Raw genomic sequence first — 19,854 nt, 5'->3', positions numbered from 1 at the left:
TGGTCAGAAATCGGTCGATGTCTATAAAGTATATATATTCTTGATCAGATCGTCCGTCCATCCATATAGCTACAGAGTTGAAATTTTGCATGCAGTTTTGTATATACTGCATAGTTTGTATATAATTCAGCAGGATCGGACAAGCATATCATATAACTTAACAAGCATTAGTACATTACTGTCTCATAGGGTAGAAATAAAGATCATGTTGAGCGCACCATGAACGGCGAAGCAGGAAAACTCAGAGATCTTTTTTCGACATTTTTTGCAGCAATTATAATATATGTTGTATTTTGGGCAGCAATTGGTGGTATTTCCGGGAAGGCAATGTCTTGTTTTTGAGGAAATTGGTGATCGCGTTGGTCGAGCGGAAGCACAAAAAGAACTAACGATTAAAACCCGCTGATTAGAGAGTTAAGAAGTTCTTTCGAAACGAGAGATAGTCGATAGATCTTATATTGGTATTGGATTCTTCTAATTGTGATGTTTCTAGCATGAAGCCATTGATTTTTCCAGAAGACAAATATCAGCCTATATTAAATTTGAAAATAGATCTGCCTTCTCTATCACTATTACTTAGTATAAATGAGGTTACCCCCCAAAGATTCTGTTAAATATCTTGGAATTCATCTTGATGGAAGGTTAACCTGGAAGACACATATCAAAGAAAAACAGAAGCAGCTGAATATTAAAACTAAAAAAATGTACTGGCTATTAAGACACATGTCTCAGCTCAACATTGAAAGCAAAGTAAGACTTCACAAAGCAATATTAATAAATATTGGACTTATGCGCTACAACTTTGGGGAACCGAGAGCCAATCAAATATTGAAATTATGCAACGTTATCAATCGAAAACCCTACGCACAATTGTTAACGCACCTTGGTATGTTTAAAATGCTGAAATTCATAAGGACCTTAATATACCATCTGTAAAGGATGAAATAACAGAGTTTGGTGTTGGATACATTGACAGACTGATATATGATACTTTTGAATAAGGATATAGGCTTCGGTTTTCTTCTGACCCTAAACAATTTTATAATTTTGTTTTTTTTTTGTCCTTTAAAAATAAAAAATTGAGCACTGATCAGGCAATTGCCGATATGTTTGCGAGTTTTTTTAAAACAACTTATTCCTTAATTGTTGATTTTTTGCGAACTTTTATTGTTAGATGTATGTTTTGCCGGCTCGAGGTCAAATTTTTGGGTGAATAAAACAAAATAATAATAGTTTGTTATTCCTTTCCGATATATTTCTACCACTCATCGGTGGTCGTCTTCAGGGCAATTATTTTTACACGTGACGTAGCGCTACACACGTCAAGTTTTGGCGACTTTAATATACCATTTCACCCTATGGGTGTATGGAATAAAAAAATGCTTTCGTAATTGACGTAGTTGCAGGCGGCAAGTGCAAGACCATTCTTTTTTCATTGCCGAAATTCGTGGCGTGACTCTGCACCGAACCCGATACCTTTATTCAAGGTCTGTGAAAGTGGGTGCAGGCTTGTAGTTTTTCCTAGCGATCGGACTGTAACTTGGGATAGGAGATCATGCGACTAATGGGCATGTGATGATGGAGTGGGGTTGGCCAATGGGCATTGCATGTGATGATAAAATAGGGTCGGCCAATGGGCATGCGATTAATGAGCACCTGTTGACGGACTTCCATAAGTGGACCATGGTTGCCTGTTCCCTGGCTGCAGTATTTTTTAATTAATGTGCAGCTCCTTGATCATTTCCAATGATAACCTTTCACCTCTCTGCTGCTTATCTGGTAGTAATTGTAACAGCGGCGGTTGATCCTCGACTTCAATGCGTGTTTTCACAATATACCAGGAGTCTTCTAAGATACCCAATTTTATTAAACGCTACTAAAGAGGTATCGCTGTAAAGCTGGGCAATAAATAGTACAGTTGCTTACCTTAGCGGCGTGGGCCCAATGTAATCTCCACGCGTGTTAAAGTTATGCTCCGTCGCACAGTGGACAGTTTTGCTAAGTTATTGGCAAAAATATGTAAAATTTCAACCAACCAAAATGTAAAAATATTTTTAAAATATTTAATACGGAAGCAGTTTTTCAAAAGTGAGTTTCATTTTGAGAGAAAAAAATAAAAATCATCAAAGTGTATGAAAAATTAAAACAATGATTTTATTGGTATTAATACTAAAACAAAAAAAAAAAAAAAAAAAAAAAAAAAAATTATGAAGGGGTAGTCCTTGAACTCCTTTTTAAGGATGTGCAAAAATATTTAAAACAGAAGCCGTTTTTAAATGTGAGTTTTATTTTGAGCCAAAAAAATAAAAATCATTTTTAATTATTATTTTTGATTATACACCCATAGGGTGCAATGGTAAATAAAAGTGGCCAAAATGTATGTAACTGGCAAAAGGAAGCTTCTCCGGCCCTATAAAATATATAATTCTTGATCAGGATCAACAGTCGAGTCGATCTAGCCATGTCAGTCTGTCCGTCCGTCCGTCCGTCTGTATGAACACGCAGATCTCGGAGGCTATAAGAGCTAGAGCCACAAAATGTGGTATGTATACTTTTGTAGTATGTAAATTTATAGAGTAAAATGGAATTTTGACCACGCCCCCTTACGCCCCCACGAATCACATAAATCTATTTTTCTTAAAAAGTATAACAGCTAGCGACATAATATTTGGTTTATACATATACTCGTTTAGTTAGCGCGCAGAAATTAATTGTTGAAACTTTACTCCAAACCCACTTCCCCCCCGGAATTGACATAAAACTGATTTTCTTAAAAACTATAACAGCAACCGACATAAAATTTGGTGTGTAGACTAGCTTAATAGACGCGCAGATATTGACTAGTAAAAAATTTTGCCCACTTTCGCTCCCGCAAATTAAACAAAACTGATTTTATCAAAAACTAACAAAGCTAAAGTCACCAAATTTAGTATGTACACTGGTTTGGTATGCGCGCAGAGTATACATCTTTTCATATTTTGACACGCCCACTTCCGCTTCCATAATTTAGAAAAAACTGATTTCCTCCTGTAGTTTTTTGACTATCGCAATTAAATTCGGCGGACTATTTAATCTTTTCTATTTCTACCAAACTACCAAATTTTATTGAAATCGGACTAGAAACATCGAAATATGTGTATGAACGTATTTTACTACGCGGTCCATAAGGCCAGAATTGGGCGTTGGTTAGTGGCGGCGCTAGAGTGCTCGTGTGTTTGTAGAGTGAGCGAGATAGCACATGGTATGAAGTATGTAAAAACAATTTAGTAGACATACATTTGGTTTTCGAAATTTGAAATATTTGTTTCACTTGGTGTATGGTATATCCAAGTATATCCAAGCAACATATTTTTCCAAAGTGTTAAACACTTAGTAAGCATTGTACGAAAAATATATGTGATTTTTATTGCCAGGCCTCCTTCTTCTTTTTCTGAAACACAAATCGTTTTTCTCGACATATCGTTTCCTGGTAAATAAATCTTAGAATTCTTCGTAGAATCCGAATCTGGTGAGGAATAGTTAATCCGCCCCAATGTACATTTTGTAATCAAGACATAGTCAAATTTTAGACTCAAATGTTGGGAAATATATTTAAACATCCTTAATTTCCGAACAAACATACATGCATGTACAATGTATGTGTGTATGCCATACACCGTAAATACATGAAACTTTACTTATATGTATATATATCTGTTGCCGCCGAAATCCACTGACTGCCCAGCAGACCCGACGCAGCCACCAATGGGTTAACCCATATCACTCATTCTCTTTCATTTTCATACTTATACTTAAGCGCCAGCCTACGTGCTGCGAAATTAACCGTTGCATCTTGCGCTTAAAGCTTACATGTTAGGTTCTATGCTTGTTACTAAGCGGCGGACAGAACAGTTTGGTTACAACCGCGAGTAAGGGCGATTAATTTATAGCGGCTCAACTACCGACTCGCTCGCTCACCATACACACACCCACTTAGCCTTCCATTAGCATAAGAAAACACGTGGAAGAAATAAATGAAGTATCACGTGAAAAGTGAAGTGTTTCTTGTGGGCCCGCTAAAACATCGAACCTTAGCGCCAAACTCAACAATTTCCATATACACTACGGCTGGTCAACGTTTTTTTGCTTCATACAAGTGAACCAGCCCTAATGTACATACATAAAAAATAAACGTATAATTACCTGTAAAGTTGAAATGTTTTTGGAGCTGCATTAATTGATACTGCTACAGGACCTATATGTGCGACAGCTGCTTCAATAGCATTTTCATTATGTACAGGTAATATGGCCCAAGAAGACACATTTGTAACCGCTAAGTCACTGACAAACTGGCAATTTTCTTTCTGGAAATAAAATACAAATTAGGCTAATAAGAGCCAAGAGTAAGACCTAAAAGATATATATACACTTCTAGTGAAAAACATTTATATGCATAAATTGGCCATTTCGATTTTTACATCCACAAACAAAGAGTATATTAGTGTTGGTCAGAAATATGCAACGCATGAAAGGATGCATAGACATCATCATATAAAGTAATTATATTCGTGATCAGCACGACGAGACGAGTTCCTATAGCTATGTCAGACCGTCCGTTAGCATAGCCATTAATGACTGTGCTACATTGGATCCAGATCGAGTGATTATATAATATAGCTTCCATCGGCATCGGTCGAAAACAGCGACTTTATCAAATATGAAGTAAGTAAGTCGAGTATTTCAAATTTCGAAAACCAAATGTATGTATTTCTATTAAATTGTTTTTACATGCTTCATACTATGTGCTATCTCGCTCACTCTGCAAACACACGAGCACTCTAGCGCCGCCACTAGCCAACGGCCAATTTTGGCCTTATGGATCGCGTAGTGAAATACGTTCATACGCATATTTTGTATGTTTTGTATGTATTGGACTAAATTTCAATAAAATTTGGTAGTTTGGTAGAAATCATAGCTTGCAAATAACTGTTAACCGTTTTTTTCCTTACGCTCTGTTCGCGAGAACAACCGAAAAAAATCATACTTTCTCGCTCTCGCTCTGAGCAAGACCCTTTGGTTGTTTTCGATTCGGTTTTCGGTTGAGCGCTAACAGTTGAGCAATTTGCTTATCGGTCTTTGAGTGAACAGCGCGTAAAGAGTGAAACGATTCACGCTCACACAGTGAGGCTCACCAAAAGACCGATTGACTGAAAAACTCAACGCAAACGGTCTTTTCAACTATTTGTCTTCTTTTCGATGCACAGTGGTACGTTGTGTAAAATTGCAACATTAAATTTCACTTTAGATCTTCTTGAAAAAATTGTATGTATTTCAGATTTTTTGCTTACTGCATCAAATTGAAAAAATTGATGCACTTTTTTATTAGTTTCACGTCCCATTTGTGCTCAATCGAAACTCACAAAGCAAATTGACGCATAAAACCCACGAAACTTGACATACACACATACATGCGCAAAAGACTTTTTGAATCGTCGTTCAGAAGCAAACGGTCTCGGAATGAGCAGAGCAAAAGAGAACAGAAAAAAGTGCTCTTCGACTGAGCGCGAGCAAAATTTATTTACGAACAATCCAATCGGTTGCTCTCAGACCTTTTGCTCAAAGTCTCAGTGAAGAACACTTATTTCGCGACAGTGTGAAACGGTTAACAGTTATTTGCGAGCTATGGTAGAAATAGACAAGATTAATTAGTTTACCGAATTTGATTGCGATATGTGATACAATACATACTAAATTTGGTGACTTTAGCTTTGTTAGTTTTTGATAAAATCAGTTTTGTTTAAATTGCGGTGACGGAAGTGGGCGTGGCAAAATTTTTAGATAGTCAATATCTGCGCGTCTATTAGCTAGTCTACATACCAAATTTAATTTCGGTGGCTGTTATAGTTTTTAAGAAAATCAGTTTTATGTAAATTCCGGGGGCATAAGGGGGCGTGGCAAAAAGTTTGAACAATTAGTTTCTGCGCGCTAACTAAACGAAATTATAAAACAAATTTGATGTCGGTTGCTTTCATATTTTTTAAGAAAAATAGTTTAATGTGATTCCTGGGGGCGTAAGTGGGCGTGCCCAAAATTTAGTATGTACTCTGGCTTAATATGCGCGCAGAGTATACCTCTTTTCATATTTTGCCAAGCCCACTTCCGCTCCCATAATTTAGAAAAAACTGATTTCCTCCTGAAGTTTTTTGACTATCGCATTCAAATTTGCCAGACTATTTAATCTTTTCTATTTCTACCAAACTACCAAATTTTATTGAAATCGGACCAGAAACATCAAAATGTGCGTATGAACGTAGTTTACTAATTGGTTAGTGGCAGCGCTAGAGTGCTCGTGTGTTTGTAGAGTGAGCGAGATTTCACATAGTATGAAGCATGTAAAAACACTGTAATAGACATACCTACATTTGTTTTTCGAAATTTGAAATATTTGTTTCACCTGGTGTATGGTATACCCAAGTCGGCGAGTCTCCTTATTTACTTCATTAAAAAAAAATCGTTTTCTCGTTGACGGTTATGGAAGCGGGAAGATTATTAAAACCAAAGGGCCGGGCTAACTTGGACCGCGTTATAGTTTTTATACCCTTGCTAGTTTTATACCCTTGCAAAAAGGGTATATTAATTTTGGTCAGAAGTGTGCAACGCATAGAACGAAGCATCTCCGACCATACAAAGTATATATATTCTTGATCAGCACGACGAGACGAGTTCAAATAGCCATGTCCGTCCGTCCGTCCTTCTGGATCAACGCAAACTCCTCCTAGACCGTACGAATCTCGGATCCAGCCGGATTGGACCACTATATCATATAGCTCCCATACAAACCCCAGCGAACAGTGACTTTTCTCAATAATTTCGTTATTTTCTGTGCTACTATCGTGAAATATCGGATGATTATATCATATAGCTCCCATAGGAACGATCGGTCGAAAACAGTGACTTTTGTAAATAACTTCGTTACTTTTAACGCGATTGCTTTCAAATTAAACGTTTGTTAGTTTAATATATCTGTTAATGACTGTGCCGAATTTGATCAAGATCGGGTGACTATATCATATAGCTCCCATAGGAACGATCGGTGGAAAACAGTGACTTTGATCAATATCTTCATTATTTCCTATGATTGTAGGCCATTCTTTCGCAAACATAAGCCTTTTTAGATAAAACGTTCTTCCACATTGATGGCTAATAGGTAAGCAAAGAGTTACCAAAAAAGTGGCAAGGGTATACAAACTTTGACGCGGTCGAATTTAGCCCCGGCCCTCTTGTTTATTACTCTTTCTACTACCATGTGGGACTCTTGATTGAACACAAATCAACTTAAAACAAGAGGGCCTAAAAAGAATCCTCTGCCTTCTATAGCTTAGATATTGTAAAATCCGATCAACCAGAGCATCAAGAAAGCCAACCAAAGCTTATGTAGCCAACCAAAGCTTATGAGCTTATGTAATAGTAAGGCGAAACTAAAACCATACTGAAATCTGTATATATGACATCAGTTTGCCTTTGTTTCTTAAAACCTTGGATTACAAAGGATGTAAACTGTAAAAGGTTAATTGTGGTAGACCTAGTCTTGATAAACCCATGCTGCTATTGCGAAAAAATAGATTTACATAAGTACTATATTTGAGACGTCAAAATTTTATATGTACGTAGTCGAGAAGAAGAAAGCAAATAAATTAGAAATATAAAAATTTTTGATCAGGCTTTAGGTCATTTTTCCCAAATAAAAATGAAACATTGTTTCTAAGTTTCTTTTTATTTATTTTCCGATATATTTCGGTTGCGCAGCGGCAACCGTCTTCAGGGCAACTACAATAAAATACAAGAACATTTAACAATTATGTGACATTTAACAAAATTTTTTTTTGTAACATACATTATGTAACACGTCAGCACCGTTTGACGTGGAGTTACGAACTAATTCTTGTCAAGTAAATGTCTGTATATGTGAGCGCAGTTGTCAGTATCAGTCTTAAAGTTAAGTCGTGTGGCGCTCGGTGTATTGATGATATGTAGCATCTCCATGGTGAACCTTTTGTTGTAGTGCCGCTCTTCATCTAATATTGTCGTCTCTTCGAAATTCGGTGCATGGCCACTAGTTGCACAGTGTGTCATTAGTGCTGTTTTTGGTGTGTCTGTGTAATGCCTCATTTTATAGTCCGATTTTTGTTGGGAAATCCTAAATTTTAATTTTGATTTTGTCGTCCCTATGTATATCTTATTGCACGGTATGTTTCCTTGTCCATTGCATGGGATTTTATATATCACATTGCTTCTATTAGTCATCTCTATTTTGGATTTTGTTTTGTTGAATACATGTTTGAGGGTATTGTCCGGTTTATGTGCTATTTTTATTCCATCTTTGTTATAACAATCCGAATGTAATAGTCTTTCCGATAATTTGGGTACATAAGTGACCGATATATATGTTTTTTCATTCTTAGTTTTGTCAATGGTGGATTTATTTTTTTTAAATAATGTCCTGATTACGTTATCCGGAAAATCGTTGTCCTTTAAAATATTTCTTATTTCTATCTTCGTTTCTTCATGGTATATTTTACCCGAAATGTTCAGCACCCGTTGGATACAGCTCCTTGCTGTATTTATTATCATCGTCTTGTGGTGTTTTGAGTTGAAATTGATGATTCGTCCTGATGCTGTTGGCTTCCTGTACCATTTTAGTTTTAATTCGTTTCCTCGTCTGATGACCAATGAGTCCAAATACGCCAGTTTTCCATTGTCTTCCAGCTCCATAGTGAATTTTATATTCCTGCCAAATGAATTTAGGGTGTCCAGTGTCTTATCGATGTCATCTTGGTGTATAATTGAAAAAATATCGTGTACATATTTCGTCAATAATCTTGGTAGTCTGGTTAGTTTATCCATTGTAGTGTCCAGAAGATTTTCCATAACGATGTCCGCAATCACAGGTGAGGCCGGAGATCCCATTTGATAGGAATATAAAATTCACTATGGAGCTGTAAGACAATGGAAAACTGGCGTATTTGGACTCATTGGTCATCAGACGAGGAAACGAATTAAAACTAATATGGTACAGGAAGCCAACAGCATCAGGACGAATCATCAATTTCAACTCAAAACACCACAAGACGATGATAATAAATACAGCAAGGAGCTGTATCCAACGGATGCTGAACATTTCGGATAAAATATACCATGAAGAAACGAAGATGGAAATAATAAATATTTTAAAGGACAACGATTTTCCGGATAACGTAATCAGGACATTATTTAAAAAACATAAATCCATCATTGACAAAACTAAGAATGAAAAAACATACATATATATCGGTCACTTATGTACCCAAATTATCGGAAAGACTATCACATTCGGATTGTTATGACAAAGATGGAATAAAAATAAACCGGACAATACCCTCAAACATGTATTCAACAAAACAAAATCCAAAATAGAGATGACTAATAGAAGCAATGTGATATATAAAATCCCATGCAATGGACAAGGAAACATACCGTGCAATAAGATATACATAGGGACGACAAAATCAAAATTAAAATTTAGGATTTCCCAACAAAAATCGGACTATAAAATGAGACATTACACAGACACACCAAAAACAGCACTAATGACACACTGTGCAACTAGTGGCCATGCACCGAATTTCGAAGAGACGACAATAAATAATGTATGTTACAAAAAAAAAATTTGTTAAATGTCACATAATTGTTAAATGTTCTTGTATTTTATTGTAGTTGCCCTGAAGACGGTTGCCGCTGCGCAACCGAAATATATCGGAAAATAAATAAAAAGAAACTTAGAAACAATGTTTCATTTTTATTTGGAAAAAATGACCTAAAGCCTGAACAAAAATTTGTATATAACAACACAAGGGTCGCAAAAACTACCACAATAAATTAGAAATAGATTGATCAGAAGAGGCCGAATCATTATGAAAAACTGTAATTATTTAGAATTAGAAACAGTAAAATTCGATTTAGCAACCAAGTAACGAGAAAGATCCAATGATAGATCCGTGACTTTATACTTTTTGTAATACCTAGACTTAAGATTCTTCAGTTTTGACAGCCCCCGCGTAAACCATGGTGATTTTTGCGTCACCACAGGAGACACTAGGGGTACACAGTCATTAAAGATTGAGTCGACAGTGGTATAAAATAAAGAAAAGATGCCGAAACATTATTAAATATCAAAGAAGCTAACTTCGGCTATGTCGAGTTTATATACCCTTGCAGTCCTTGGCAATAATATTTCTAAATGTTCAAAATTTGTTTTCTGCAACTCAATTCAATTAATATAAACAAAACAATTTTACTCTTTTTACTACAATTTTTTCTTCTTGTTCAATCATTCCCTGCGTCTGTGTGTGTATGCATGTGCTCTGTTGATGACATATGACATAGTAGGCAGCAAGCAGCGCCGCCAGCAGCGTTTGAACCGATTTATATTTGGAATCTGAGTTTTTATATCCAATACTAAGATCGTAGTAAATTTCATGGGGATACTCCAAGAATATATGTAGGATCGCGGTATGGTGGAGGTGACTTTCAGTGAGAATCGGTATCGACGTAATATCGATAAAGATGATGTACGATGGTGAGAAGCAGTCAGTCAGTCGAAGAGCAGAGTGTGGAATAGAGTGAGCCGGTAAAGTTGTGTCTCGAAGTGTGAGCAGTGAATTCGTAAAACAAAGAGAAATATTGTGAAGTAATTAAAATCATCATATTGTTGCAGTCTGAAATCCGTTACTGTACATCAGTCATCAAATTGTTGTACGAAAAACGTGAAATCCATGAAAAATTGTGAAATTTAACTAATTCTTGGAATATGTCGCACACAAGTAAGTGTGAGACAACAGCAGAGATTCTTGGCAAATGAACCAGAGAGACAACGACATGATCGTGCGAAGCTGAACGAGGCAGCAACAAGACGAAGACCTAAGAGAGTAGGCAACGAGGCACTGAGTGTGCGAAGACAAAGACCTAAGAGAGTAGGCAACGAGGCACCGAGTGTGCAAACGACGAGGCACAAAGAGTGTGCAAACGATGAGGCACTGACTGTGCGAACGAGTCGAGAGAGCAACATTCACACTGACTGTTTAAGAATAAACATCGTGTTCATCTGAAGCGGCTTCACCAAATCAGATGAACTAAAGAAAACATAATACAACTGTCCTTTTGTCACAAACAAGTAATCTAGCATATGACTAGAATTACAACACACATTGTAGAAAAACACTTGTAATTAACCCAAAATATCACAACGGCAGGAGGTCATGTGGCCGAAGCCGTGCCCAAGATAATAATAATTTTCAACCCCCGATAACGTGGGATTTGAGTCTCATTAGAATAAGATATTTTAAGAACAATTGTTTTTTCTAGAGCCTAAGATTCCCTACATAAACTCCATACTTTTGTTAATAAAATCAGTTCATATTTTGAATTCAACGAATGAAGATTGGGTTATTTTCCGTCTCTCCGGAATCCCTATTCATTTTGGTCCTTCGAGAAAAAAGGAACTCTCTAGTTTTCCCCCACAGTGGTAAGAGACTCAGAGAGTGAATCAGCTCCTTAAGAGTTTGAGATCCTATGCAAGTGTAAATGCTAAGACCAGCTAAAGGTAGCAAAATAAAAAACTCTTGTTTTCCCCCACCAGTGGTAAGAGACAGAGTATAAAATTGAAGCAAAATATTGCCTAATAAATAAAAAGTACGTGCGTTCGAATTTAAAGGCAGTTTGGCTAGCGGAGCAACTGTAGTAATTTCGACGGCGGAGTGTTTTTTGTGTGTGGCGTAATCGAAGCCCAATATTAAAACAAAAAAAGTGCGTGCGACCGAATATATAAAGGCAGTTTGGCTAGTCGAGCAACTGCAATAATTTCGGCGGCGGTAAAAAAAAAAAAAAGAACAATATAAAGTTCGTGTGTGGCGTATTCGAAGCCCTAATATCGAAAAAAAAAGTGGCTGGCAGTGTATGTACCAACTACCAACAGCAGCAGAGCAACAAGATACATAGTTGCAAAGAAGAAACGGAAGAACGTGCAGTGCCAGTATAAGGAAATCTAGTGCGATATCCGGCACCGGTACCGCCTGAGCCCAAAGGCCCTGGACAACAGCAGCTGAGCGACGAAACAGTAAAAAATAAAAACGGCGAACTCTACCCATTGGCGGACAAGCAGCAGCAAACAGGATCATCAGATAAGATATAAATTAAAATAGTCATAAGTACTTACATCAACCTATATATTTTAATATTATCGATATCCAAATATACGCATAAGTTAAAATGTTCAGAAATAAGGCTGCAAAAGTGTTAGAGAAGCAGGCAGGGTTACATACCAGGTTAAGGCAGTTGGAAGCACTAGATCCTAGAAGCATAACTAACAAAGTTATAGAGGAAGTAAAAGAGATAAGGAATCAATGGATACCTAATAACAAAAAATTGATTGAGACTGCTCCAAATTTAGATCATGATTATTTCAGAAATAAAATACATGAAGAAGCATTAACGATAGTTGCCAAAATTATAGCCACAGGAGAGTCAGAAAAACCAGCCACTAGTAAGTCGGTGTGCGTTGAAGCGGAGGCAAACATGTCAGAGATAGTTGATGATAGCATAGGAGCGTCGCGCGGGAATGCGACCTCCAGTAATGAAAACCCTAAGGTTATCCAGGAGATATTTATGGAGAGAGTCCAACAGCTCCAGGAACATTTGGATAGAATAGTCAAAGATTTACACACTTTAGACAATTCAACAGGCAATGAGACATGCATAGTGTATGTTAATAAGATCAATTATTTATGGGAGAAAGTTCAGGCGTGCCAGGTACTGACAAGTAATGCAAAATTTAAGAATACTATGGATGATTTAGAATTCGATGTCCGGGATTCGCTATCAGCGTTAGAAATGAAAATGAACAATAAAGAAAATTGTAAGAGTGAGAATGTTACCGTGAGGGGCGAATTACCGGTGTTGCCAAATATACAGGTACCCACATTTGCTGGAGAGGCTAGAGAATGGGACTTGTTTGTGGAGTTATTTACAGAATTAATTGAAAAAAGAGAAGATTTAAGTCTTGCTCTTAAATTTAATTATTTAAAATCCGCGTTAAAGGGCGAAGCAAGGAGCATGATAGCTCATCTATTGTCAGGTTCAGCTGACAATTATAGTGCCGCTTGGGAACTGTTAACCAAGCGGTATGAAAATAATCGGAGGGTATTTTCCGAACAATTAAATCGGATCGTTGATTTACCGATGATCAACAATGAATCCGCAAATAGTGTAGGAGTGATTGACATAATAAATGAATCAATACACTTAATTAAAATCAAAGCAAATTTGTCCGATGAAGTTGACGTAATACTCGCTCAACACATACTTCGAAAACTTGACAGAGAGACTCTACAGTTGTATGAGAGTCAGATTAGAAAAAGAAGGCAAATACAATTGCTATCGGATGTCATGGAATTCTTGGAGCAAAGATATTGCTCGCTAAGTGCCGTGAGAAAGGATGAGAAAAAACCTTTACAACAAAAATCGTCGGTTGCAGGTTTCAATGATAGTTGTCCGATCTGCAAAGGCCCCTGGCATAACGCACTTTAGTGCTATAAGTTTAAAGCGCTAACACCTATAGAAAGGCTGGAAATAGCAAAAAAAGTACAATTGTGTACACGATGCTTGAAGCATTCAAGCAACAAGAGATGCAATAATGAAATGGTCTGCTCATTTTGCAGCAGAGGACACCATACGTTACTCCATTATGAAGAAAATCAGGAGAGCGTTAATACCTGTGTAACGGCACAACGAAAATTGTTGGCCACAGCCCTAATACAAGTAAAAAAATAAATGGAGGGTTTGAAACATTAAGAGCTTTGGTTGATAGTGGTTGTCAGAGTACTATATTATCTGAAGAAGCCGCTCAAATATTAAAGTTACGTAAAATTAAACAATATACAAAATTAAGTGGCGTGTCCTTAGTAAAAGACAAAAAATCAAAATATAAAGTAAAAATAGATGTAAAGACGCGAAATCCACGAGATAAACTACTTAAGGTTGAGGCAATTGTTTTGCCAAAGTTAATAAAAGCTCTTCCGTTAAAAATAGCAAACGTGGATATGTCAAAATGGCAATCCTACGTACTTGCTGATCCTACCTTTAATAAACCTGGTGGAGTTGACATGATAATAGGGGTAGACGTATATACCCAAATCTTAAAAGGGGGAGTTAGAAAGATAAATGGCCTACTAGGTCAAAATACTAAATTTGGTTGGATCGTCTCGGGATGCACCAAATCAAAAATGAATAAATCTGTAGTGGCACCAACAATAGATGTTACAGTTTCTAAAAAGCGTTGGCAGAAGAAAAAAGGTAAATGTGAAAATAAATACAACACAAGTCCAAACAAACTCAAAACAAAACAAGAAATAACCTTTCGGGCCCCGGCAGGACGTCACCTTAGAGGTAAGATAAAAGCTGAGGTAAAAGAAATAAGTTTATGCCCCCGGCAGGACCTCAGTTCGGAGGTAAAGTAAAATCTGGGGAAGAAAAAGTATATATCCCAGAGCCAGTACAAAATGAGAACACTCAGATGGCAATGGTTAAATTAAATAATGATTATCTAAGAAATAGTGTCAAAATAAAATCAGGTAACAAATTGTCCGAGGCTCTATTACAAAAAGGGACAACATTTAATCCGATTAACCACTTAAAAGTCAAATACCAGCAAAGGCCACATTGGTTTAAGCCGAGAGGTAAAAGTAGTTGTTCTTTAAAGTCTCCACCATATAAAAAGGCTAGAAGTCAGCACAGTAATACACATCAGGAGTTGGTAGATATCCGGAAACAAAAATTGTTAGGCATCGGGCGATATTAGTAAACCAATTTGGAAAATCATACAAAATAATAGGAAGTCAGTTTATAAGAAGGATAACATTGATTTGCTAGGGTTAACTTCTCTCATGTAGCTCGTCATGCTTCTTTACCAACAATTATCTTACTAATAATAATGTTAATAATAATAATTTGTTTAAGACAACTCAATAAAAATAAAATCCAAAACGTCACATTTGGCGGCCCTTTGCAGAATGTTTAAGAATAAACATCGTGTTCATCTGAAGCGGCTTCACCAAATCAGATGAACTAAAGAAAACATAATACAACTGTACTTTTGTCACAAACAAGTAATCTAGCATATGACTAGAATTACAATCAGCCACACACGTTGTAGAAAAACACTTGTAATTAACCCAAAATATCACAACGGCAGGAGGTCATGTGGCCGAAGCCGTGCCCAAGATAATAATAATTTTCAACCCCCGATAACGTGGGATTTGAGTCTCATTAGAATAAGATATTTTAAGAACAATTGTTATCTTCTAGAGCCTAAGATTCCCTATATAAACTCCATACTTTTGTTAATAAAATCAGTTCATATTTTGAATTCAACGAATGAAGATTGGGTTATTCTTCTCCTCCGGAATCCCTATTCACTGACGGCGGCTTCATCCCCAGAAGTGTGCGTGACATGACGAGAAGAGAAGCAACAAGACAAGCAACAAGGTAGCAACAAAACAAAGATCTAAGAGAGGAGGCAAAGAGGCACAGAGAGTGCGAACAACGAGAAAGTGTGTGTGACGCGACGATCGAGTACAGAGGCGTACGCAGCGATTTTTGCTTACGAGAGGGACGGCAATAGATTGGAGATACAAGAGCAAGTATTAACTGAGCAAGAAAGGGCCATAACCGAAGAGTAAAGCATTTGAATAACATTATAGATTGGTATCAATTAACTCAACCCACTAAAGTTAGCTTAAGATACATATTAAAAATTTGTTATATATACTGTTTGAACTTAAATTATGCCACACTACGAAATCTTACAACTCACGGTAGCAGAGCTTAAAGAGAAGTTGAAAGAAAATAACTTGAGTATTAAGGGAAACAAGGCAGAGTTACAAGGAAGACTAATATCTTTTTTCGAGTCAGGAGTTGAAGAAGCATCCTTCTAGGAGGACTCACTAGCTGTCCGCAAAACAAGTGCATAAGCTACTCGAAAATAGAAAGAAAAAGCAGAGTTTGATCGAATATTTCTATAAAATGAAGAGTTTGGCGAAAAAGAGCACATTAGATGAAGAAAGTGTTATGGAGTATATAATAGAGGGTATACCAGAGAAAATCTCTACTGAGAAAGAGTCAAAGTGGTCTAAATTATCAAAATTCGAGAAGAAGCAGCAGGATATTGCTATAAATGAGCCAAGATGCTACAAGTGGGGAGGAAGAAATCACATAGCGAAAAACTGTAAGGAGAGCGAGTTTAAGTGTTTTAAATGTAACCAGACAGCTCATAAGGCGAATCAGTGTAGCACGCAGAAAGCAGGATTTAAGAAGAATAGTCATAAAGTGCAGCAACTTACTCAGAAATTATATAATCGTGTCTTCAAAGATGTTCGTTTTGGCAATAAGGTTATATAAGCGTTTTTCGATTCAGGTAGTGATGTCTCCACTATAAGTAAGAGCGCGTACAAACGAGTTTACCCAGTTCCCCTGAGATCGGATGTAAAAGAGATATTGGGAATAGGAAGTAAGAAAATCTACACCAAAGGATCTTTTGAGTTAGATACGGCTTAAGATGGAGTTCCTATTAAGATGTGTTTCTATGTTGTAAAAGATAGGGATACTTTATATGTTGGTGTAATCGGAAATGACGTATTTAAGGTCGTAAATGCCACAATGGGAAAACAAGGATTAGTGTTTTACGGGAATAATCAATCGGTAAGGGGAAATCAAGTTATTACTCGTTATAGCAATTCACAAGATTCACCCCCAGTACGCGATGTAAGTCCCATACAAGAGTTGCAAAACAACTTTTCGGCAGATATTGACTAAGAGAGTCGAAAACTTTTCATCAGAGTTAGAGCTTTCCCATTTGAGCATTGAGTTGAAGTCTCAAGTCCTAGAAATCATTTCAGATTATAGTCCGGTCAAACCAGCTAACTGTCCAGTGGAAATGAAAATTATACTTACTGATGAAATACAGGTATATCAGAAACCAAGACGCTTATCGTACGAAGATCAGAAAAGAGTCGATCAACAAGTTAAAGAGTGGTTAGAAGAAGGAATAATTCGCCACAGTGTATCTGAGTATTCTTCTCCAATTGTATTAGTACCGAAGAAAGATGGAGAAAAGAGATTATGTTGCGATTATAGAAGGGTAAATCAGAAAATTATAAGAGATAATTTTCCGACTGCAGTGATTGATGATGTTTTCCATAGGTTACAAGAAGGAAGAGTGTTTACAACTCTTGATTTGTGTAATGGCTATTTCCATGTGCCGGTTGAATAAAGCTCAAAGAAACTTACTTCGTTCGTTACTCAAAATGGACAATTTAAATCTAATTTTGTACCGTTCGGCATTAATAATTCAGCAGCCGTGTTTACTAGATATATTTTAGCAACGTTGAGACCGTTGATTAATGAAGGCATATTGATGTTGTACATGGATGATATTATTATTCCAGCAAAAAATTAGTTAGAGGATATCGAGAGATTGAAAAGAGTTATAAGTTTAGCAGAAGAGCCGGGATTAAAGATAAAATGGATAAAATGTCAATTTCTTCAGCGTAAGGTAAATTTCTTAGGATACATCATAGAAAATGGCACCATCAAACCGTCAACAGAGAAGGCAAGTGCCGTAGAGAATTTTTCAGTTCCTCGGGATGTGAAAGGAGTCCAACGTTATTTGGGTCTCACTTCATATTTTCGCAGGTTTATGAAATATTTCGCTACGATAGCTAGGCCACTGACAAATTTGTTGAGAGCTGACGTACCTTTTATAATAGGCGTACAAGAGCTAGCTTCTTTTGAACAGTTAAAAGCGGGATTGAGTAATCCACCGGTTTTGCGTCTTTTTAATCGTAGAAGTGTGACAGAAGTTCATTGTGACGCGAGTATGTATGGGTACGGCGCGATTTTACTTCAAAAAGATTCGGAGGATCAACAATACCATCCAGTAGAGTACATGAGCAAACGAACTACCCCGGCTGAGGAAAAATATCACTCGTACGAGTTAGAGGTACTGCCTATAATTCTAGCATTAAAGAAGTGGAGAATATACCGATTGTAATGCTTTTGCGATGACAATAAAGAAGCGTGGCGTTCGGCTAAGGGTGGCCCGATGGGCTATATTCTTGCAAGATTTTAATTTCGAAATTGAGCATAGATCAGGGATAAAGATGAAACATGTCGACGCATTGGGTAGGGTATATTGCTTACTGTCAGGAGATTCCTTGAAGAGTAAAATACAATTTGCACAGAGAAAAGATGAATGGATCAGCACGATTCTGAAAGTGTTAGAAAATGGAGCGCACGCCGACTATTACGTGCAGTATGGAATATTATAAGGAGCTTATTGTAATACCTTCTAGCATGGAGCAAGAGATAATATTGGTTGCTCATCGACAAGGGCACTTTGGAGTTAAAAAAAGACGATTGATCTAGTGGAAAGAGAATATTATATACCTGGTCTGTTGAGCAAAGTAGAGGTAGTGGTGAGGTCGTGTATGGAATGTATCGTGAGCGAGTCGAAACAGGGTCGAAAGGAAGGTTTCTTGAATGTTATTGATAAAGGGGATGAGCCTTTGGTAACTTTTCACGTGGACCATGTCGGGCCGATGGAGTTAGCTAAGAAACGATATAACCACATATTGGTAGTAGTCGATGCTTTTTCGAAATACGTATGGTTATTTCCGACGAAAAGTACAGGTTCAGAAGAGGTTGTTGAGAGGTTGCAGAAACAGTCTGAGTTGTTTGGAAATCCAAAGAGGATCGTTAATGATCGAGGTAGCGCTTTTACGTCTCACATTTTTAAAGAGTACTGCGAGTCGCAAAAGATACAACATTTAGTGATTGCGACAGGAGTTCCGAGAGGAAACAGGCAAGTTGAGCGAGTTAATCGGATTGTTATGGCATTGTTGACGAAACTGTGTGCCAATGATCCCGGAGCATGGTATAAACATGTAGGTAGGGTGAAACAGTTTATAAACTCGTCACCACCTAGAAGCACAAAGATATCGCCCTTTAAGATAATAACTGGGATTGAAATGAGGACAAGCTACGATTTAGAACTAAAGGATATGTTAAAAGAAGAGTTATTAATCGAATTACAAAATAATAAGTCCGAAATACGTGAAACGGCGAAAAGGAACATAAGCAAGATGCAGAAGAAAACCGTGAAACGTTTAATAAATGTCGAAAATCTGCAAGTGAATATGAAGTTGACGAGCTGGTGGCTGTCAAGCGGACGCAGTTTGGATCTGGCCTTAAGCTTAAGGGAAAATATTTGGGACCTTATCGGGTTGTTCGAAAAATGAGGCATGGTCGCTATGCGGTTGAGAAAGTAGGAGTAGGAGAAGGTCCTAAATGTACTACCACCGTGGCAGAATATATGAAAAAATGGTGTCCATCATTCGGGGCGAATGTGGAGGTCGGATGGCCGAATGTAGGATCGCGGTATGGTGGAGGTGACTTTCAGTGAGAATCGGTATCGACGTAATATCGATAAAGACGATATACGATAGTGAGAAGCAGTCAGTCAGTCGAAGAGCAGAGTGTGGAATAGAGTGAGCCGGTAAAGTTGTGTCTCGAAGTGTGAGCAGTGAATTCGTAAAATTAAGAGAAATATTGTGAAGTAATTAATAATTACATTGATATGCTAATAAACTAACAAGATTCAATACAGCTGATAAAATTAAAACCTAGTGTGTGCAAATCGAATCTCTTCATTTTGGGGACTCGGTAAAGAAATTTCTTCCAGGACAAAGTTGAAAGTCCACATATATATACTTTATGGGGTCGGAAACG

General features: G+C 37.2%; 1 protein-coding gene across 1 annotated transcript in view; it reads right to left on the bottom strand.

The window, feature by feature from the left end:
* CtsL4 (Cathepsin L4) overlaps positions 1-19,854 on the bottom strand; it is a 311,687-nt gene that overhangs the window by 102,393 nt on the left and 189,440 nt on the right. The window contains exon 4 of the mRNA XM_068283954.1: positions 4,183-4,343. Coding sequence (XP_068140055.1) covers positions 4,183-4,343 — 161 coding nt within the window. The remainder of the gene's footprint in view (positions 1-4,182; positions 4,344-19,854) is intronic.

Source organism: Drosophila tropicalis, unplaced genomic scaffold (genome assembly GCF_018151085.1).
Source record: "Drosophila tropicalis isolate 14030-0801.00 unplaced genomic scaffold, ASM1815108v1 contig_258, whole genome shotgun sequence".
Taxonomy (NCBI): domain Eukaryota; kingdom Metazoa; phylum Arthropoda; class Insecta; order Diptera; family Drosophilidae; genus Drosophila; species Drosophila tropicalis.
The sequence above is the reverse complement of the archived record's forward strand: the minus strand, read 5'-3'. Positions and strand labels throughout refer to the sequence as shown.